This window comes from Salmo salar, chromosome ssa12 (assembly GCF_905237065.1).
Source record: "Salmo salar chromosome ssa12, Ssal_v3.1, whole genome shotgun sequence".
Taxonomy (NCBI): domain Eukaryota; kingdom Metazoa; phylum Chordata; class Actinopteri; order Salmoniformes; family Salmonidae; genus Salmo; species Salmo salar.
In genome coordinates this window covers 14,193,105-14,216,432 of record NC_059453.1, presented here as the reverse complement: position 1 = coordinate 14,216,432, position 23,328 = coordinate 14,193,105, and the positions used below count along the sequence as shown (strand labels likewise).

General features: G+C 48.6%; 1 protein-coding gene across 2 annotated transcripts in view; it reads right to left on the bottom strand.

Annotated features, from left to right (window-relative positions):
- Nucleotides 1-23,328, bottom strand: part of LOC106564263 (transitional endoplasmic reticulum ATPase) — an 82,628-nt gene that overhangs the window by 4,542 nt on the left and 54,758 nt on the right. The window contains exons 13-16 of one of the 2 annotated variants that reach the window (XM_045690786.1): nucleotides 16,041-16,119; nucleotides 15,775-15,908; nucleotides 14,048-14,226; nucleotides 716-1,108 (exon numbers count right to left, since the gene is read on the bottom strand). In XM_045690786.1, the coding sequence (XP_045546742.1) occupies nucleotides 1,030-1,108; nucleotides 14,048-14,226; nucleotides 15,775-15,908; nucleotides 16,041-16,119 (471 nt within the window). In that variant the 3' untranslated portion in view covers nucleotides 716-1,029. Of the gene's footprint in view, nucleotides 1-715; nucleotides 1,109-14,047; nucleotides 14,227-15,774; nucleotides 15,909-16,040; nucleotides 16,120-23,328 lie in introns of those variants that run through there. The other variant, XM_045690785.1, reaches the window with a different exon arrangement.

Here is a 23,328-nt window from a genome sequence, read left to right as displayed (position 1 = left end):
GAGGATAACAGAGTCTATTATATCAGGTCTAGGAGGATAACAGAGTCTATTATATCAGGTCTGGAGGGGGAGGATAACAGAGTCTATTATATAGGTCTGGAGGATAACAGAGTCTATTATATCAGGTCTGGAGGGGGAGGATAACAGAGTCTATTATATCAGGTCTGGAGGGGGAGGATAACAGAGTCTATTATATCAGGTCTGGAGGGGAGGATAACAGAGTCTATTATATCAGGTCTGGAGGGGGAGGATAACAGAGTCTATTATATCAGGTCTGGAGGGGGAGGATAACAGAGTCTATTATATCAGGTCTGGAGGAGGATAACAGAGTCTATTATATCAGGTCTGGAGGGGGAGGATAACAGAGTCTATTATATCAGGTCTGGAGGGGGAGGATAACAGAGTCTATTATATCAGGTCTGGAGGGGGGAGGATAACAGAGTCTATTATATCAGGTCTGGAGGGGGAGGATAACAGAGTCTATTATATCAGGTCTGGAGGGGAGGATAACAGAGTCTATTATATCAGGTCTGGAGGGGGAGGATAACAGAGTCTATTATATCAGGTCTGGAGGGGGAGGATAACAGAGTCTATTATATCAGGTCTGGAGGATAACAGAGTCTATTATATCAGGTCTGGAGGATAACAGAGTCTATTATATCAGGTCTGGAGGATAACAGAGTCTATTATATCAGGTCTGGGGGAGGATAACAGAGTCTATTATATCAGGTCTGGAGGATAACAGAGTCTATTATATCAGGTCTGGAGGATAACAGAGTCTATTATATCAGGTCTGGAGGGGGAGGATAACAGAGTCTATTATATCAGGTCTGGAGGATAACAGAGTTTATTATATCAGTGCTGGAGGGGGAGGATAACAGAGTCTATTATATCAGGTCTGGAGGGGGAGGATAACAGAGTCTATTATATCAGGTCTGGAGGATAACAGAGTCTATTATATCAGGTCTAGAGGGGGAGGATAACAGAGTCTATTATATCAGGTCTGGAGGGGGAGGATAACAGAGTCTATTATATCAGGTCTGGAGGGGGAGGATAACAGAGTCTATTATATCGGGTCTGGAGGATAACAGAGTCTATTATATCAGGTCTGGAGGATAACAGAGTCTATTATACCGGTTGGTAGCTCCTATAATAAAGACCCCCCACATCCTTCTACCTGTTGGTAGCTCCTATAATAAAGACCCCCCTCCCCCCCACATCCTTCTACCTGTTGGTAGCTCCTATAATAAAGACCCCCCCACATCCTTCTATCTGTTGGTAGCTCCTATAATAAAGACCCCCCCCTACATCCCTCTACCTGTTGGTAGCTCCTATAATAAAGACCCCCCCACATCCTTCTATCTGTTGGTAGCTCCTATAATAAAGACCCCCCCACATCCTTCTATCTGTTGGTAGCTCCTATAATAAAGACCCCCCCCTACATCTCTCTACCTGTTGGTAGCTCCTATAATAAAGACCCCCCCACATCCTTCTATCTGGGTAGCTCCTATAATAAAGACCCCCCCCCCCCACATCCTTCTACCTGTTGGTAGCTCCTATAATAAAGAACCCCCCCCCACATCCTTCTACCTGTTGGTAGCTCCTATAATAAAGACCCCCCCACATCCTTCTACCTGTAATAAAGACCCCCCCCCACATCCTTCTACCTGTTGGTAGCTCCTATAATAATGACCCCCCCCCACATCCTTCTACCTGTTGGTAGGTCCTATAATAAAGAATCCCCCCCCACATCCTTCTACCTGTTGGTTGCTCCTATAATAAAGACCCCCCCCCACATCCCTCTACCTGTTGGTAGGTCCTATAATAAAGACCCCCCACATCCTTCTACCTGTTGGTTGCTCCTATAATAAAGACCCCCCCCCACATCCCTCTACCTGTTGGTAGCTCCTATAATAAAGACCCCCCACATCTCTCTACCTGTTGGTAGCTCCTATAATAAAGACCCCCCCCCAGATCTCTCTACCTGTTGGTAGCTCCTATAATAAAGACCCCCCCACATCCTTCTACCTGTTGGTAGCTCCTATAATAAAGACCCCCCCCCACACATCCTTCTACCTGTTGGTAGCTCCTATAATAAAGACCCCCCACATCTCTCTACCTGTTGGTAGCTCCTTTAATAAAGACCCCCCACATCCTTCTACCTGTTGGTAGCTCCTATAATAAAGACCCCCCCCACATCCTTCTACCTGTTGGTTGCTCCTATAATAAAGCCCCCCCCCCCACATCCCTCTACCTGTTGGTAGCTCCTATAATAAAGACCCCCCCCACATCTCTCTACCTGTTGGTAGCTCCTTTAATAAAGACCCCCCCACATCCTTCTACCTGTTGGTAGCTCCTATAATAAAGACCCCCCCACATCCTTCTACCTGTTGGTAGCTCCTATAATAAAGACCCCCCCCCACACATCCTTCTACCTGTTGGTAGCTCCTATAATAAAGACCCCCCACATCCCTCTACCTGTTGGTAGCTCCTATAATAAATACCCCCCCACATCCTTCTACCTGTTGGTAGCTCCTATAATAAAGGACCCCCCCCCACATCCTTCTACCTGTTGGTAGCTCCTATAATAAAGACCCCCCCCCCACATCCTTCTACCTGTTGGTAGCTCCTATAATAAAGACCCCCCCCCCACATCCCTCTACCTGTTGGTAGCCCCTATAATAAAGACCCCCCCCCACATCCTTCTACCTGTTGGTAGCTCCTATAATAAAGACCCCCCCCCACATCCCTCTACCTGTTGGTAGCTCCTATAATAAATACCCCCCCCCCCACATCCTTCTACCTGTTGGTAGCTCCTATAATAAAGACCCCCCCCCACATCCCTCTACCTGTTGGTAGCTCCTATAATAAAGACCCCCCCCACATCCTTCTACCTGTTGGTAGCTCCTATAATAAAGGACCCCCCCCCACATCCCTCTACCTGTTGGTAGCTCCTATAATAAAGACCCCCCCACATCCTTCTACCTGTTGGTAGCTCCTATAATAAAGACCCCCCCCCCACATCCCTCTACCTGTTGGTAGCTCCTATAATAAAGGACCCCCCCCCCCCACATCCCTCTACCTGTTGGTAGCTCCTATAATAAAGACCCCCCCCCCCACATACCTCTACCTGTTGGTAGCTCCTATAATAAAGGACCCCCCCCCCCACATCCCTCTACCTGTTGGTAGCTCCTATAATAAAGACCCCCCCCACATCTCTCTACCTGTTGGTAGCTCCTATAATAAAGACCCCCCCACATCTCTCTACCTGTTGGTAGCTCCTATAATAAAGACCCCCCCCACATCTCTCTACCTGTTGGTAGCTCCTATAATAAAGACCCCCCCCCACATCCTTCTACCTGTTGGTAGCTCCTATAATAAAGACCCCCCCCACATCCCTCTACCTGTTGGTAGCTCCTATAATAAAGACCCCCCACATCCCTCTACCTGTTGGTAGCTCCTATAATAAAGACCCCCCCCCCACATCCTTCTACCTGTTGGTAGCTCCTATAATAAAGACCCCCCCCACATCCTTCTACCTGTTGGTAGCTCCTATAATAAAGACCCCCCACATCTCTCTACCTGTTGGTAGCTCCTATAATAAAGACCCCCCACATCCTTCTACCTGTTGGTAGCTCCTATAATAAAGACCCCCCCCCACATCCCTCTACCTGTTGGTTGCTCCTATAATAAAGACCCCCCCCACATCCCTCTACCTGTTGGTAGGTCCTATAATAAAGACCCCCCCACATCCTTCTACCTGTTGGTAGCTCCTATAATAAAGACCCCCCACATCTCTCTACCTGTTGGTAGCTCCTATAATAAAGACCCCCCCACATCTCTCTACCTGTTGGTAGCTCCTATAATAAAGACCCCCCTCACATCCCTCTACCTGTTGGTAGCTCCTATAATAAAGGACCCCCCCCACATCTCTCTACCTGTTGGTAGCTCCTATAATAAAGGACCCCCCACATCTCTCTACCTGTTGGTAGCTCCTATAATAAAGACCCCCCCACATCTCTCTACCTGTTGGTAGCTCCTATAATAAAGACCCCCCCACATCCTTCTACCTGTTGGTAGCTCCTATAATAAAGACCCCCCCCACATCCTTCTACCTGTTGGTAGCTCCTATAATAAAGACCCCCCCCCCACATCCCTCTACCTGTTGGTAGCTCCTATAATAAAGACCCCCCCCCACATCCTTCTACCTGTTGGTAGCTCCTATAATAAAGACCCCCCTCACATCCCTCTACCTGTTGGTAGCTCCTATAATAAAGACCCCCCACATCCTTCTACCTGTTGGTAGCTCCTATAATAAAGGACCCCCCCCACATCCTTCTACCTGTTGGTAGCTCCTATAATAAAGACCCCCCCACATCTCTCTACCTGTTGGTAGCTCCTATAATAAAGACCCCCCCACATCTCTCTACCTGTTGGTAGCTCCTATAATAAAGACCCCCCCACATCTCTCTACCTGTTGGTAGCTCCTATAATAAAGACCCCCCCACATCCTTCTACCTGTTGGTAGCTCCTATAATAAAGACACCCCCCCCCACATCCCTCTACCTGTTGGTTGCTCCTATAATAAAGACCCCCCCCCCACATCCCTCTACCTGTTGGTAGGTCCTATAATAAAGACCCCCCACATCCTTCTACCTGTTGGTAGCTCCTATAATAAAGACCCCCCACATCTCTCTACCTGTTGGTAGCTCCTATAATAAAGACCCCCCCACATCTCTCTACCTGTTGGTAGCTCCTATAATAAAGACCCCCCCACATCTCTCTACCTGTTGGTAGCTCCTATAATAAAGACCCCCCACATCCTTCTACCTGTTGGTAGCTCCTATAATAAAGACCCCCCCCCACACATCCTTCTACCTGTTGGTAGCTCCTATAATAAAGACCCCCCCACATCCCTCTACCTGTTGGTAGCTCCTATAATAAATACCCCCCCCACATCCTTCTACCTGTTGGTAGCTCCTATAATAAAGACCCCCCCCACATCCCTCTACCTGTTGGTAGCTCCTATAATAAAGGACCCCCCACATCTCTCTACCTGTTGGTAGCTCCTATAATAAAGGACCCCCCCCACATCTCTCTACCTGTTGGTAGCTCCTATAATAAAGACCCCCCCCACATCCTTCTACCTGTTGGTAGCTCCTATAATAAAGACCCCCCCCCACATCCTTCTACCTGTTGGTAGCTCCTATAATAAAGACCCCCCCCCACATCCCTCTACCTGTTGGTAGCTCCTATAATAAAGACCCCCCCCCACATCCCTCTACCTGTTGGTAGCTCCTATAATAAAGGACCCCCCCCCACATCCTTCTACCTGTTGGTAGCTCCTATAATAAAGGACCCCCCCCCACATCCTTCTACCTGTTGGTAGCTCCTATAATAAAGACCCCCCCCACATCCTTCTACCTGTTGGTAGCTCCTATAATAAAGACCCCCCCCACATCTCTCTACCTGTTGGTAGCTCCTATAATAAAGACCCCCCACATCCTTCTACCTGTTGGTAGCTCCTATAATAAAGACCCCCCCCCCCACATCCCTCTACCTGTTGGTTGCTCCTATAATAAAGACCCCCCCCACATCCCTCTACCTGTTGGTAGGTCCTATAATAAAGACCCCCCACATCCTTCTACCTGTTGGTAGCTCCTATAATAAAGACCCCCCCACATCTCTCTACCTGTTGGTAGCTCCTATAATAAAGACCCCCCACATCTCTCTACCTGTTGGTAGCTCCTATAATAAAGACCCCCCCACATCTCTCTCTACCTGTTGGTAGCTCCTATAATAAAGACCCCCCCCACATCCTTCTACCTGTTGGTAGCTCCTATAATAAAGACCCCCCCCACACATCCTTCTACCTGTTGGTAGCTCCTATAATAAAGACTCCCCCCCCACATCCCTCTACCTGTTGGTAGCTCCTATAATAAAGACCCCCCCCCCCCCACATCCTTCTACCTGTTGGTAGCTCCTATAATAAAGACCCCCCTCACATCCCTCTACCTGTTGGTAGCTCCTATAATAAAGACCCCCCCACATCCTTCTACCTGTTGGTAGCTCCTATAATAAAGGACCCCCCCACATCTCTCTACCTGTTGGTAGCTCCTATAATAAAGACCCCCCCCACATCTCTCTACCTGTTGGTAGCTCCTATAATAAAGGACCCCCCCCACATCTCTCTACCTGTTGGTAGCTCCTATAATAAAGGACCCCCCACATCTCTCTACCTGTTGGTAGCTCCTATAATAAAGACCCCCCCACATCTCTCTACCTGTTGGTAGCTCCTATAATAAAGACCCCCCCCCACATCCTTCTACCTGTTGGTAGCTCCTATAATAAAGACCCCCCCCCACATCCTTCTACCTGTTGGTAGCTCCTATAATAAAGACCCCCCCCCACATCCCTCTACCTGTTGGTAGCTCCTATAATAAAGACCCCCCACATCCTTCTACCTGTTGGTAGCTCCTATAATAAAGGACCCCCCCCACATCCTTCTACCTGTTGGTAGCTCCTATAATAAAGACCCCCCCCACATCTCTCTACCTGTTGGTAGCTCCTATAATAAAGACCCCCCCCACATCTCTCTACCTGTTGGTAGCTCCTATAATAAAGACCCCCCCACATCTCTCTACCTGTTGGTAGCTCCTATAATAAAGACCCCCCCACATCCTTCTACCTGTTGGTAGCTCCTATAATAAAGGACCCCCCCCACATCCTTCTACCTGTTGGTAGCTCCTATAATAAAGACCCCCCCACATCTCTCTACCTGTTGGTAGCTCCTATAATAAAGACCCCCCCCACATCTCTCTACCTGTTGGTAGCTCCTATAATAAAGACCCCCCCACATCTCTCTACCTGTTGGTAGCTCCTATAATAAAGACCCCCCCCACATCCTTCTACCTGTTGGTAGCTCCTATAATAAAGACCCCCCCCCCCACATCCCTCTACCTGTTGGTTGCTCCTATAATAAAGACCCCCCCCCCACATCCCTCTACCTGTTGGTAGGTCCTATAATAAAGACCCCCCCCACATCCTTCTACCTGTTGGTAGCTCCTATAATAAAGACCCCCCCACATCTCTCTACCTGTTGGTAGCTCCTATAATAAAGACCCCCCCACATCTCTCTACCTGTTGGTAGCTCCTATAATAAAGACCCCCCCCCACATCTCTCTACCTGTTGGTAGCTCCTATAATAAAGACCCCCCCCCACATCCTTCTACCTGTTGGTAGCTCCTATAATAAAGACCCCCCCACACATCCCTCTACCTGTTGGTAGCTCCTATAATAAAGACCCCCCCCCCACATCCTTCTACCTGTTGGTAGCTCCTATAATAAAGACCCCCCTCACATCCCTCTACCTGTTGGTAGCTCCTATAATAAAGACCCCCCACATCCTTCTACCTGTTGGTAGCTCCTATAATAAAGGACCCCCCACATCTCTCTACCTGTTGGTAGCTCCTATAATAAAGACCCCCCCACATCTCTCTACCTGTTGGTAGCTCCTATAATAAAGACCCCCCACATCCTTCTACCTGTTGGTAGCTCCTATAATAAAGGACCCCCCCCACATCCTTCTACCTGTTGGTAGCTCCTATAATAAAGACCCCCCCCCACATCCCTCTACCTGTTGGTAGCTCCTATAATAAAGACCCCCCCCCCCCACATCCTTCTACCTGTTGGTAGCTCCTATAATAAAGACCCCCCCCACATCCCTCTACCTGTTGGTAGCTCCTATAATAAAGACCCCCCCCACATCCTTCTACCTGTTGGTAGCTCCTATAATAAAGGACCCCCCCACATCCTTCTACCTGTTGGTAGCTCCTATAATAAAGACCCCCCCCACATCTCTCTACCTGTTGGTAGCTCCTATAATAAAGACCCCCCCACATCCTTCTACCTGTTGGTAGCTCCTATAATAAAGACCCCCCCACATCTCTCTACCTGTTGGTAGCTCCTATAATAAAGACCCCCCCACATCTCTCTACCTGTTGGTAGCTCCTATAATAAAGACCCCCCCCACATCCTTCTACCTGTTGGTAGCTCCTATAATAAAGACCCCCCCCACATCCCTCTACCTGTTGGTAGCTCCTATAATAAAGACCCCCCACATCCTTCTACCTGTTGGTAGCTCCTATAATAAAGACCCCCCACATCTCTCTACCTGTTGGTAGCTCCTATAATAAAGACCCCCCCCACATCTCTCTACCTGTTGGTAGCTCCTATAATAAAGACCCCCCCACATCCTTCTACCTGTTGGTAGCTCCTATAATAAAGACCCCCCCCCACATCCTCTCTACCTGTTGGTAGGTCCTATAATAAAGACCCCCCCCCCACATCCTTCTACCTGTTGGTAGCTCCTATAATAAAGACCCCCCCACATCTCTCTACCTGTTGGTAGCTCCTATAATAAAGACCCCCCCCACATCCCTCTACCTGTTGGTAGCTCCTATAATAAAGACCCCCCCCCACATCTCTCTACCTGTTGGTAGCTCCTATAATAAAGACCCCCCCCACATCCTTCTACCTGTTGGTAGCTCCTATAATAAAGACCCCCCCCCACATCCTTCTACCTGTTGGTAGCTCCTATAATAAAGACCCCCCCCCACATCCCTCTACCTGTTGGTAGCTCCTATAATAAAGACCCCCCCCCACATCCTCTACCTGTTGGTAGCTCCTATAATAAAGACCCCCCCTCACATCCCTCTACCTGTTGGTAGCTCCTATAATAAAGACCCCCCCACATCTCTCTACCTGTTGGTAGCTCCTATAATAAAGACCCCCCCACATCTCTCTACCTGTTGGTAGCTCCTATAATAAAGACCCCCCCACATCTCTCTACCTGTTGGTAGCTCCTATAATAAAGGCCCCCCACATCTCTCTACCTGTTGGTAGCTCCTATAATAAAGACCCCCCCCACATCTCTCTACCTGTTGGTAGCTCCTATAATAAAGACCCCCCCCACATCCTTCTACCTGTTGGTAGCTCCTATAATAAAGACCCCCCCCCACATCCTTCTACCTGTTGGTAGCTCCTATAATAAAGACCCCCCCCCCCCACATCCCTCTACCTGTTGGTAGCTCCTATAATAAATACCCCCCCCCACATCCTTCTACCTGTTGGTAGCTCCTATAATAAAGACCCCCCCCCACATCCCTCTACCTGTTGGTAGCTCCTATAATAAAGACCCCCCCACATCCTTCTACCTGTTGGTAGCTCCTATAATAAAGGACCCCCCCCCACATCCTTCTACCTGTTGGTAGCTCCTATAATAAAGACCCCCCCACATCTCTCTACCTGTTGGTAGCTCCTATAATAAAGACCCCCCCCCACATCTCTCTACCTGTTGGTAGCTCCTATAATAAAGACCCCCCCACATCTCTCTACCTGTTGGTAGCTCCTATAATAAAGACCCCCCCACATCCTTCTACCTGTTGGTAGCTCCTATAATAAAGACACCCCCCCCCCACATCCCTCTACCTGTTGGTTGCTCCTATAATAAAGACCCCCCCCACATCCCTCTACCTGTTGGTAGGTCCTATAATAAAGACCCCCCACATCCTTCTACCTGTTGGTAGCTCCTATAATAAAGACCCCCCCCCACATCTCTCTACCTGTTGGTAGCTCCTATAATAAAGACCCCCCCACATCTCTCTACCTGTTGGTAGCTCCTATAATAAAGACCCCCCCCACATCTCTCTACCTGTTGGTAGCTCCTATAATAAAGACCCCCCCCACATCCTTCTACCTGTTGGTAGCTCCTATAATAAAGACCCCCCCCCACACATCCTTCTACCTGTTGGTAGCTCCTATAATAAAGACCCCCCCCCACATCCCTCTACCTGTTGGTAGCTCCTATAATAAATACCTCCCCCCCCCCACATCCTTCTACCTGTTGGTAGCTCCTATAATAAAGACCCCCCTCACATCCCTCTACCTGTTGGTAGCTCCTATAATAAAGACCCCCCCACATCCTTCTACCTGTTGGTAGCTCCTATAATAAAGGACCCCCCACATCTCTCTACCTGTTGGTAGCTCCTATAATAAAGACCCCCCCCACATCTCTCTACCTGTTGGTAGCTCCTATAATAAAGACCCCCCCCACATCCTTCTACCTGTTGGTAGCTCCTATAATAAAGACCCCCCCCACACATCCTTCTACCTGTTGGTAGCTCCTATAATAAAGACCCCCCCCCCCACATCCCTCTACCTGTTGGTAGCTCCTATAATAAAGACCCCCCCACATCCTTCTACCTGTTGGTAGCTCCTATAATAAAGGACCCCCCCCACATCCTTCTACCTGTTGGTAGCTCCTATAATAAAGACCCCCCCCACATCCTTCTACCTGTTGGTAGCTCCTATAATAAAGACCCCCCCCACATCCTTCTACCTGTTGGTAGCTCCTATAATAAAGACCCCCCCACATCTCTCTACCTGTTGGTAGCTCCTATAATAAAGACCCCCCACATCCTTCTACCTGTTGGTAGCTCCTATAATAAAGACCCCCCCCCCACATCCCTCTACCTGTTGGTTGCTCCTATAATAAAGACCCCCCCCCACATCCCTCTACCTGTTGGTAGGTCCTATAATAAAGACCCCCCCACATCCTTCTACCTGTTGGTAGCTCCTATAATAAAGACCCCCCCACATCTCTCTACCTGTTGGTAGCTCCTATAATAAAGACCCCCCCACATCTCTCTACCTGTTGGTAGCTCCTATAATAAAGACCCCCCCCCACATCTCTCTACCTGTTGGTAGCTCCTATAATAAAGACCCCCCCACATCCTTCTACCTGTTGGTAGCTCCTATAATAAAGACCCCCCCCACATCCTTCTACCTGTTGGTAGCTCCTATAATAAAGACCCCCCCCCACATCCCTCTACCTGTTGGTAGCTCCTATAATAAATACCTCCCCCCCCCACATCCTTCTACCTGTTGGTAGCTCCTATAATAAAGACCCCCCCCACATCCCTCTACCTGTTGGTAGCTCCTATAATAAAGACCCCCCCACATCCTTCTACCTGTTGGTAGCTCCTATAATAAAGGACCCCCCACATCTCTCTACCTGTTGGTAGCTCCTATAATAAAGACCCCCCCCTACATCTCTCTACCTGTTGGTAGCTCCTATAATAAAGGACCCCCCACATCTCTCTACCTGTTGGTAGCTCCTATAATAAAGGACCCCCCCACATCTCTCTACCTGTTGGTAGCTCCTATAATAAAGACCCCCCCACATCTCTCTACCTGTTGGTAGCTCCTATAATAAAGACCCCCCCCACATCCTTCTACCTGTTGGTAGCTCCTATAATAAAGACCCCCCCCACATCCCTCTACCTGTTGGTAGCTCCTATAATAAAGACCCCCCCACATCCTTCTACCTGTTGGTAGCTCCTATAATAAAGGACCCCCCCCACATCCTTCTACCTGTTGGTAGCTCTATAAGGACCCCCATCTCTACCTGTTGGTAGCTCCTATAATAAAGACCCCCCACATCTCTCTACCTGTTGGTAGCTCCTATAATAAAGACCCCCCCACATCTCTCTACCTGTTGGTAGCTCCTATAATAAAGACCCCCCCACATCCTTCTACCTGTTGGTAGCTCCTATAATAAAGACCCCCCCCACATCCCTCTACCTGTTGGTAGCTCCTATAATAAAGACCCCCCCCACATCCCTCTACCTGTTGGTAGGTCCTATAATAAAGACCCCCCCACATCCTTCTACCTGTTGGTAGCTCCTATAATAAAGACCCCCCCCACATCTCTCTACCTGTTGGTAGCTCCTATAATAAAGACCCCCCCCACATCTCTCTACCTGTTGGTAGCTCCTATAATAAAGACCCCCCCCACATCTCTCTACCTGTTGGTAGCTCCTATAATAAAGACCCCCCCCACATCCTTCTACCTGTTGGTAGCTCCTATAATAAAGACCCCCCCACACATCCTTCTACCTGTTGGTAGCTCCTATAATAAAGACCCCCCCCCCCACATCCCTCTACCTGTTGGTAGCTCCTATAATAAATACCTCCCCCCCCACATCCTTCTACCTGTTGGTAGCTCCTATAATAAAGACCCCCCCCTCACATCCCTCTACCTGTTGGTAGCTCCTATAATAAAGACCCCCCCACATCCTTCTACCTGTTGGTAGCTCCTATAATAAAGGACCCCCCCCACATCTCTCTACCTGTTGGTAGCTCCTATAATAAAGACCCCCCCCACATCTCTCTACCTGTTGGTAGCTCCTATAATAAAGACCCCCCCCACATCCTTCTACCTGTTGGTAGCTCCTATAATAAAGACCCCCCCACACATCCTTCTACCTGTTGGTAGCTCCTATAATAAAGACCCCCCCCCCCCACATCCCTCTACCTGTTGGTAGCTCCTATAATAAAGACCCCCCCACATCCTTCTACCTGTTGGTAGCTCCTATAATAAAGGACCCCCCCCACATCCTTCTACCTGTTGGTAGCTCCTATAATAAAGACCCCCCCCCCATCCCTCTACCTGTTGGTAGCTCCTATAATAAATACCCCCCCCACATCCTTCTACCTGTTGGTAGCTCCTATAATAAAGACCCCCCCTCACATCCCTCTACCTGTTGGTAGCTCCTATAATAAAGACCCCCCCACATCCTTCTACCTGTTGGTAGCTCCTATAATAAAGGACCCCCCCCACATCCTTCTACCTGTTGGTAGCTCCTATAATAAAGACCCCCCCCCACATCTCTCTACCTGTTGGTAGCTCCTATAATAAAGACCCCCCCCACATCCTTCTACCTGTTGGTAGCTCCTATAATAAAGACCCCCCCACATCTCTCTACCTGTTGGTAGCTCCTATAATAAAGACCCCCCCACATCTCTCTACCTGTTGGTAGCTCCTATAATAAAGACCCCCCCCACATCTCTCTACCTGTTGGTAGCTCCTATAATAAAGACCCCCCCCCACACATCCTTCTACCTGTTGGTAGCTCCTATAATAAAGACCCCCCCCCCCACATCCCTCTACCTGTTGGTAGCTCCTATAATAAAGACCCCCCCCACATCCTTCTACCTGTTGGTAGCTCCTATAATAAAGGACCCCCCACATCTCTCTACCTGTTGGTAGCTCCTATAATAAAGACCCCCCCACATCTCTCTACCTGTTGGTAGCTCCTATAATAAAGACCCCCCACATCCTTCTACCTGTTGGTAGCTCCTATAATAAAGACCCCCCCACACATCCTTCTACCTGTTGGTAGCTCCTATAATAAAGACCCCCCCCCCCCACATCCCTCTACCTGTTGGTAGCTCCTATAATAAATACCCCCCCCCACATCCTTCTACCTGTTGGTAGCTCCTATAATAAAGACCCCCCCTCACATCCCTCTACCTGTTGGTAGCTCCTATAATAAAGACCCCCCACATCCTTCTACCTGTTGGTAGCTCCTATAATAAAGCCCCCCCCCACATCCATCTACCTGTTGGTAGCTCCTATAATAAAGACCCCCCCACGTCCTTCTACCTGTTGGTAGCTCCTATAATAAAGACCCCCCCACATCCCTCTACGTGTTGGTAGCTCCTATAATAAAGACCCCCCCCACATCCTTCTACCTGTTGGTAGCTCCTATAATAAAGACCCCCCCCCACATCCCTCTACCTGTTGGTAGCTCCTATAATAAAGACCCCCCACATCCCTCTACCTGTTGGTAGCTCCTATAATAAAGACCCCCCCCCCACATCCTTCTACCTGTTGGTAGCTCCTATTATAAAGGACCCCCTCCCCCCACATCCCTCTACCTGTTGGTAGCTCCTATTATAAAGGACCCCCCCCCCCACATCCCTCTACCTGTTGGTAGCTCCTATAATAAAGACCCCCCACATCCCTCTACCTGTTGGTAGCTCCTATAATAAAGACCCCCACATCCCTCTACCTGTTGGTAGCTCCTATAATAAAGACCCCCACATCCCTCTACCTGTTGGTAGCTCCTATAGTAAAGACCCCCCCCACATCCCTCTACCTGTTGGTAGCTCCTATAATAAAGGACCCCCCACATCTCTCTACCTGTTGGTAGCTCCTATAATAAAGACGTTCTTCTTGTTGGACATTCCGTCCATCTCCGTGAGGATCTGGTTGATGACCCTGTCGGCCGCGCCCCCTGCGTCCCCGGCTCCGCCCCCTCTGGACTTGGCGATGGAGTCCAGCTCGTCAAAGAACAGGATGCAGGGGGCCGCCTGTCTGGCCTGGAGTTAGAGGTCAGAGGTCAGGGGTTAGGAGGTTAGGAAAGAACAGGATGCAGGGGGCCGCCTGTCTGGCCTGGGGTTAGAGGTCAGAGGTCAGGGGTTAGGAGGTTAGGAAAGAACAGGATGCAGGGGGCCGCCTGTCTGGCCTGGAGTTAGAGGTCAGAGGTCAGGGGTTAGGAGGTTAGGAAAGAACAGGATGCAGGGGGCCGCCTGTCTGGCCTGGAGTTAGAGGTCAGAGGTCAGGGGTTAGGAGGTTAGGAAAGAACAGGATGCAGGGGGCTGCCTGTCTGGCCTGGAGTTAGAGGTCAGAGGTCAGGGGTTAGGAGGTTAGGAAAGAACAGGATGCAGGATGCCACCTGTCTGGCCTAGGGTTAGAGGTCAGAGGTCAGTGTGTTTAGGAAAGAACAGGATGCAGGATGCCACCTGTCTGGCCGGAGGTCAGAGGTCAGAGGTCAGGGGTTTGGAAAGAACAGGATGCAGGATGCCACCTGACTGGCCTGGGGTTAGAGGTCAGAGGTCTGGGGTTAGGAGGTTAGGAAAGAACAGGATGTAGGATGCCACCTGTCTGGCCTGGGGTTAGAGGTCAGAGGTCAGGGGTTAGGAAAGAACAGGATGCAGGATGCCACCTGTCTGGCCGGAGGTCAGAGGTCAGGGGTTAGGAAAGAACAGTATGCAGGATGCCACCTGTCTGGCCTGGGGTTAGAGGTCAGAGGTCAGGGGTTAGGAAAGAACAGGATGCAGGATGCCACCTGTCTGGCCGGAGGTCAGAGGTCAGGGGTTAGGAAAGAACAGGATGCAGGATGCCACCTGTCTGGCCTGGGGTTAGAGGTCAGAGGTCAGGGGTTAGGAGGTTAGGAAAGAACAGGATGCAGGATGCCACCTGTCTGGCCTGGGGTTAGAGTTCAGAGGTCAGGTGTTAGGAGGTTAGGAAAGAACAGGATGAAAGATGCCACCTGTCTGGCCTGGGGTTAGAGATCAGAGGTCAGGGTTTAGGAGGTTAGGAAAGAACAGGATGCAGGATGCCACCTGTCTGGCCGGAGGTCAGAGGTCAGAGGTCAGGGGTTAGGAAAGAACAGGATGCAGGATGCCACCTGTCTGGCCGGAGGTCAGAGGTCAGGGGTTAGGAAAGAACAGGATGCAGGATGCCACCTGTCTGGCCTGGGGTTAGAGGTCAGAGGTCAGGGGTTAGGGGTTAGGAAAGAACAGGATGCAGGATGCCACCTGTCTGGCCTGGGGTTAGAGGTCAGATGTCAGGGGTTAGGAAAGAACAGGATGCAGGATGCCACCTGTCTGGCCTGGGGTTAGAGGTCAGAGATCAGGGGTTAGGAGGTTAGGAAAGAACAGGATGGAGGATGCCACCTGTCTGGCCGGAGGTCAGAGGTCAGGAATGTATTTGTCTAGAAGATCTACGTCACTACTATGTCAGGCTACATAATCGTCGATGATGTCCCTGATGTTGGTTTCTGACTCTCCAAACCACATAGCTATGTCACTGCTATGTCAGGCTATGCCACTGCTACGTCAGGCTATGCCACTGCCATGTGGTACCTTGTCGAAGACGTCCCTGACATTAGCCTCTGACTCGCCAAACCACATGGTGAGCAGCTCAGGTCCCTTGATGGAGATGAAGTTGGCCTGGCACTCGTTAGCGATTGCCTTGGCTAGCAGGGTCTTTCCACAGCCTGGGAAGAGAGAGAGAGACAGGGTGTGTGTGTGTGTGTGCGTGTGTGTGTGTGTGTGTGTGTGTGTGTGTGTGTGTGTGTGTGTGTGTGTGTGTGTGTGTGTGTGTGTCTGTACTGCATATGTGCTCTGACCTGGAGGTCCATAGAATAGCACGCCTCGTGACGGGGTCATACCGAACTTCAGGAACTTATCTGGGTACTCCACTGGATACTGGGAGAGAGGGGGGAGGAGAGAGAGGGTGGGGGGGGGGGGGGAGAGGAGGGAGGGAGGGGGGAGAGGAAGGAGGGAGGGAGGGAGGGAGGTGGGGAGAGGAAGGAGGGAGGGAGGGAGGTGGGGAGAGGAAGGAGGGAGGGAGGGAGGGAGGGAGGGTCAAGAAAAGCACTTAGACAAAACTGACCAATAGAGACAACTTCATGTTATTCCACATCCACAACACCTTGGCCTGTCCATCACAACACAACATCACAACACACACCATGAAGGTTCAGACAGTGAGTGGCTGTTATATGGCCTCTGACCACAATATCAGCCATGTCCTGTTGAATCAGAACTGCTGTTTTTAGCCATTAGTCTTTACTGCCTTTACTCAGCTGTTATGGCTACAGAGGTGTGTGTGTCTTGCCTGATAAGATACTGGTGTGTGTGTGTGTTACTTGATGAGATACACGTGTGTGTGTGTGTGTGTTACCTGTTGAGAAACAGGTGTGTGTGTGTGTTACCTGTTGAGAAACAGGTGTGTGTGTGTGTGTGTTACCTGTAGAGAAACAGGTGTGTGTGTGTGTCTTACCTGTTGAGATGCAGGTGTGTGTGTGTGTGTGTTACCTGTTGAGATGCAGGTGTGTGTGTGTTACCTGTTGAGATGCAGGTGTGTGTGTGTGTGTGTTACCTGTTGAGATACAGGTGGGTGTGTGTGTGTGTTACCTGTTGAGATGCAGGTGTGTGTGTGTGTGTGTGTTACCTGTTAAGATACTGGTGTGTGTGTGTGTGTGTTACCTGTTAAGATACTGGTGTGTGTGTGTGTGTGTTACCTGTTGAGATGCAGGTGTGTGTGTGTGTTACCTGTTGAGATGCAGGTGTGTGTGTGTTACCTGTTGAGATGCAGGTGTGTGTGTGTTACCTGTTGAGAAACAGGTGTGTGTGTGTGTGTTACCTGTTGATATGCAGGTGTGGGTGTGTGTGTTACCTGTTGAGATACAGGTGTGTGTGTGTGTTTTACCTGTTGAGATACAGGTGTGTGTGTGTGTGTTACCTGTTGAGAAACAGGTGTGTGTGTGTGTGTGTGTGTGTGTTACCTGTTGATATGCAGGTGTGGGTGTGCTTTCTGTTGAGATACAGGTGTGTGTGTCTGTGTGTTACCTGTTGAGATGCAGGTGTGTGTGTGTGTTACCTGTTGAGAAACAGGTGTGTGTGTGTGTGTTACCTGTTGAGATACAGGTGTGTGTGTGTGTGTGTTACCTGTTAAGATACAGGTGTGTGTGTGTGTATGTGTTACCTGTTGAGATACTGCTGTGTGTGTGTGTGTGTGTGTGTGTGTGTGTGTGTGTGTGTGTGTGTGTGTGTGTGTGTGTGTGTGTGTGTGTGTGTGTGTGTGTGTGTGTGTGTGTTACCTGTTGAGATACAGGTGTGTGTGTGTGTGTGTGTGTGTGGGTGTGTGTGTGTGTGTGTGTGTGTGTGTGTAAGCTGTAGAGATACAGGTGTGTGTGTTAACTGTAGAGATACAGGTGTGTGTGTGTTACCTGTAGAGATACAGGTGTGTGTGTGTTACCTGTTGAGATACAGGTGTGTGTGTGTGTTACCTGTTGAGATACAGGTGTGTGTGTGTGTTACCTTTTGAGAAACAGGTGTGTGTGTGTGTGTGTTACCTGTTGAGATACAGGTGTGTGTGTGTGTTACCTGTTAAGATACTGGTGTGTGTGTGTGTGTGTGTGTTACCTGTTGAGATGCAGGTGTGTTTGTGTGTGTTACCTGTTGAGATGCAGGTGTGTGTGTGTTACCTGTTGAGATGCAGGTGTGTGTGTGTGTTACCTGTAGAGATACAGGTGTGTGTGTGTGTTACCTGTAGAGATACAGGTGTGTGTGTGTGTTACCTGTAGAGATACAGGTGTGTGTGTGTTACCTGTAGAGATACAGGTGTGTGTGTGTTACCTGTAGAGATACAGGTGTGTGTGTGTGTTACCTGTAGAGATACAGGTGTGTGTGTGTGTGTTACCTGTAGAGATACAGGTGTGTGTGTGTGTGTTACCTGTAGAGATACAGGTGTGTGTGTGTTACCTGTAGAGATACAGGTGTGTGTGTGTGTTACCTGTAGAGATACAGGTGTGTGTGTGTGTGTTACCTGTAGAGATACAGGTGTGTGTGTGTTACCTGTAGAGATACAGGTGTGTGTGTGTGTTACCTGTAGAGATACAGGTGTGTGTGTGTGTTACCTGTAGAGATACAGGTGTGTGTGTGTTACCTGTAGAGATACAGGTGTGTGTGTGTTACCTGTTGAGATACAGGTGTGTGTGTGTTTCCTGTTGAGATACAGGTGTGTGTGTGTGTGTGTTACCTGTACAGATACAGGTGTGTGTGTGTGTTACCTGTAGAGATACAGGTGTGTGTGTGTGTGTTACCTGTGGAGATACAGGTGTGTGTGTTTGTGTTACCTGTTGAGATACAGGTGTGTGTGTGTGTGTGTGTGTTACCTGTTGAGATACAGGTGTGTGTGTGTTACCTGTAGAGATACAGGTGTGTGTTTTACCTGTAGAGATACAGGTGTGTGTGTATGTGTGTTACCTGTTGAGATACAGGTGTGTGTGTGTGTGTTACCTGTTGAGATACAGGTGTGTGTGTGTTACCTGTTGAGAAACAGGTGTGTGTGTGTGTTACCTGTTAAGATACAGGTGTGTGTGTGTGTGTTACCTGTTGAGATACAGGTGTGTGTGTGTGTGTTACCTGTAGAGATACAGGTGTGTGTGTGTTACCTGTAGAGATACAGGTGTGTGTTTTACCTGTAGAGATACAGGTGTGTGTGTGTGTGTTACCTGTTGAGATGCAGGTGTGTGTGTGTTACCTGTTGAGATGCAGGTGTGTGTGTGTTACCTGTTGAGAAACAGGTGTTTGTGTGTGTGTGTGTGTGTGTTACCTGTTGAGATACAGGTGTGTGTGTTACCTGTTGATATGCAGGTGTGGGTGTGTGTGTGTTACCTGTTGAGATACAGGTGTGTGTGTGTGTGTCTTACCTGTTGAGATACAGGTGTGTGTGTGTGTGTTACCTGTTGAGAAACAGGTGTGTGTGTGTGTGTGTTACGTGTTGATATGCAGTTGTGGGTGTGCTTTCTGTTGAGATACAGGTGTGTGTGTCTGTGTGTTACCTGTTGAGATACAGGTGTGTGTGTGTGTGTGTTACCTGTTGAGAAACAGGTGTGTGTGTGTGTTACCTGTTGAGAAACAGGTGTGTGTGTGTGTGTGTGTGTGTGTTACCTGTAGAGAAACAGGTGTGTGTGTGTCTTACCTGTTGAGATGCAGGTGTGTGTGTGTGTGTGTGTGTGTTACCTGTTGAGATGCAGGTGGGTGTGTGTGTGTGTGTTACCTGTTGAGATGCAGGTGGGTGTGTGTGTGTTACCAGTTGAGAAACAGGTGGGTGTGTGTATGTGTTACCTGTTGAGATGCAGGTGTGTGTGTGTGTGTGTGTTACCTGTTAAGATACTGGTGTGTGTGTGTGTGTGTGTGTTACCTGTTAAGATACTGGTGTGTGTGTGTGTGTTACCTGTTGAGATGCAGGTGTGTGTGTGTTACCTGTTGATATGCAGGTGTGGGTGTGTGTGTTACCTGTTGAGATACTGGTGTGTGTGTGTGTGTGTGTGTGTGTGTGTGTGTGTGTGTGTGTGTGTGTGTGTGTGTGTGTGTGTGTGTGTGTGTGTGTGTAAGCTGTAGAGATACAGGTGTGTGTGTTAACTGTAGAGATACAGGTGTGTGTGTGTTACCTGTAGAGATACAGGTGTATGTGTGTGTTACCTGTTGAGATACAGGTGTGTGTGTGTGTTACCTGTTGAGATACAGGTGTGTGTGTGTGTTACCTGTTGAGAAACAGTTGTGTGTGTGTGTGTTACCTGTTAAGATACTGGTGTGTGTGTGTGTGTGTGTGTGTTACCTGTTCAGATGCAGGTGTGTGTGTGTTACCTGTAGAGATACAGGTGTGTGTGTGTGTGTGTTACCTGTAGAGATACAGGTGTGTGTGTGTTACCTGTAGAGATACAGGTGTGTGTGTGTGTGTGTTACCTGTAGAGATACAGGTGTGTGTGTGTGTGTTACCTGTAGAGATACAGGTGTGTGTGTGTTACCTGTAGAGATACAGGTGTGTGTGTGTGTGTGTGTGTTACCTGTAGAGATACAGGTGTGTGTGTGTTTGTGTTACCTGTAGAGATACAGGTGTGTGTGTGTTACCTGTAGAGATACAGGTGTGTGTGTCTGTGTGTTACCTGTAGAGATACAGGTGTGTGTGTGTTACCTGTAGAGATACAGGTGTGTGTGTGTTACCTGTTGAGACACAGGTGTGTGTGTGTTTCCTGTTGAGATACAGGTGTGTGTGTGTTTGTGTGTTACCTGTACAGATACAGGTGTGTGTGTGTGTTACCTGTAGAGATACAGGTGTGTGTGTGTGTGTTACCTGTTGAGATACAGGTGTGTGTGTGTTACCTGTAGAGATACAGGTGTGTGTTTTACCTGTAGAGATACAGGTGTGTGTGTATGTGTGTTACCTGTTGAGATACAGGTGTGTGTGTGTGTGTGTTACCTGTTGAGATACAGGTGTGTGTGTGTTACCTGTTGAGAAACAGGTGTGTGTGTGTGTTACCTGTTGAGATACAGGTGTGTGTGTGTGTGTTACCTGTTGAGATACAGGTGTGTGTGTTTGTGTTACCTGTTGAGATACAGGTGTGTGTGTGTTACCTGTAGAGATACAGGTGTGTGTTTTACCTGTAGAGATACAGGTGTGTGTGTGTGTGTGTGTGTGTTACCTGTTGAGATGCAGGTGTGTGTGTGTTACCTGTTGAGATGCAGGTGTGTGTGTGTTACCTGTTGAGATACAGGTGTGTGTGTGTTACCTGTTGAGAAACAGGTGTGTGTGTATGTGTGTTACCTGTTGAGATACAGGTGTGTGTGTGTGTGTTACCTGTTGAGATACAGGTGTGTGTGTGTTACCTGTTGAGAAACAGGTGTGTGTGTGTGTTACCTGTTAAGATACAGGTGTGTGTGTGTGTGTTACCTGTTGAGATACAGGTGTGTGTGTGTGTGTTACCTGTAGAGATACAGGTGTGTGTGTGTTACCTGTAGAGATACAGGTGTGTGTTTTACCTGTAGAGATACAGGTGTGTGTGTGTGTGTTACCTGTTGAGATGCAGGTGTGTGTGTGTTACCTGTTGAGATGCAGGTGTGTGTGTGTTACCTGTTGAGAAACAGGTGTTTGTGTGTGTGTGTGTGTGTGTTACCTGTTGAGATACAGGTGTGTGTGTTACCTGTTGATATGCAGGTGTGGGTGTGTGTGTGTTACCTGTTGAGATACATGTGTGTGTGTGTGTGTCTTACCTGTTGAGATACAGGTGTGTGTGTGTGTGTTACCTGTTGAGAAACAGGTGTGTGTGTGTGTGTTACCTGTTGATATGCAGTTGTGGGTGTGCTTTCTGTTGAGATACAGGTGTGTGTGTCTGTGTGTTACCTGTTGAGATACAGGTGTGTGTGTGTGTGTGTTACCTGTTGAGAAACAGGTGTGTGTGTGTGTTACCTGTTGAGAAACAGGTGTGTTACCTGTAGAGAAACAGGTGTGTGTGTGTCTTACCTGTTGAGATGCAGGTGTGTGTGTGTGTGTGTGTGTGTGTGTGTTACCTGTTGAGATGCAGGTGGGTGTGTGTGTGTGTGTTACCTGTTGAGATGCAGGTGTGTGTGTGTGTGTTACCAGTTGAGAAACAGGTGGGTGTGTGTATGTGTTACCTGTTGAGATGCAGGTGTGTGTGTGTGTGTGTGTGTTACCTGTTAAGATACTGGTGTGTGTGTGTGTGTGTGTGTTACCTGTTAAGATACTGGTGTGTGTGTGTGTGTTACCTGTTGAGATGCAGGTGTGTGTGTGTTACCTGTTGATATGCAGGTGTGGGTGTGTGTGTTACCTGTTGAGATACTGGTGTGTGTGTGTGTGTGTGTGTGTGTGTGTGTGTGTGTGTGTGTGTGTGTGTGTGTGTGTGTGTGTGTGTGTGTGTGTGTGTGTGTGTGTGTGTGTAGCTGTAGAGATACAGGTGTGTGTGTTAACTGTAGAGATACAGGTGTGTGTGTGTTACCTGTAGAGATACAGGTGTATGTGTGTGTTACCTGTTGAGATACAGGTGTGTGTGTGTGTTACCTGTTGAGATACAGGTGTGTGTGTGTGTTACCTGTTGAGAAACAGTTGTGTGTGTGTGTGTTACCTGTTAAGATACTGGTGTGTGTGTGTGTGTGTGTGTTACCTGTTCAGATGCAGGTGTGTGTGTGTTACCTGTAGAGATACAGGTGTGTGTGTGTGTGTGTTACCTGTAGAGATACAGGTGTGTGTGTGTTACCTGTAGAGATACAGGTGTGTGTGTGTGTGTGTTACCTGTAGAGATACAGGTGTGTGTGTGTGTGTTACCTGTAGAGATACAGGTGTGTGTGTGTTACCTGTAGAGATACAGGTGTGTGTGTGTGTGTGTGTGTGTTACCTGTAGAGATACAGGTGTGTGTGTGTTTGTGTTACCTGTAGAGATACAGGTGTGTGTGTGTTACCTGTAGAGATACAGGTGTGTGTGTCTGTGTGTTACCTGTAGAGATACAGGTGTGTGTGTGTTACCTGTAGAGATACAGGTGTGTGTGTGTTACCTGTTGAGACACAGGTGTGTGTGTGTTTCCTGTTGAGATACAGGTGTGTGTGTGTTTGTGTGTTACCTGTACAGATACAGGTGTGTGTGTGTGTTACCTGTAGAGATACAGGTGTGTGTGTGTGTGTTACCTGTTGAGATACAGGTGTGTGTGTGTTACCTGTAGAGATACAGGTGTGTGTTTTACCTGTAGAGATACAGGTGTGTGTGTATGTGTGTTACCTGTTGAGATACAGGTGTGTGTGTGTGTGTGTTACCTGTTGAGATACAGGTGTGTGTGTGTTACCTGTTGAGAAACAGGTGTGTGTGTGTGTTACCTGTTGAGATACAGGTGTGTGTGTGTGTGTTACCTGTTGAGATACAGGTGTGTGTGTTTGTGTTACCTGTTGAGATACAGGTGTGTGTGTGTTACCTGTAGAGATACAGGTGTGTGTTTTACCTGTAGAGATACAGGTGTGTGTGTGTGTGTGTGTGTGTTACCTGTTGAGATGCAGGTGTGTGTGTGTTACCTGTTGAGATGCAGGTGTGTGTGTGTTACCTGTTGAGAAACAGGTGTGTG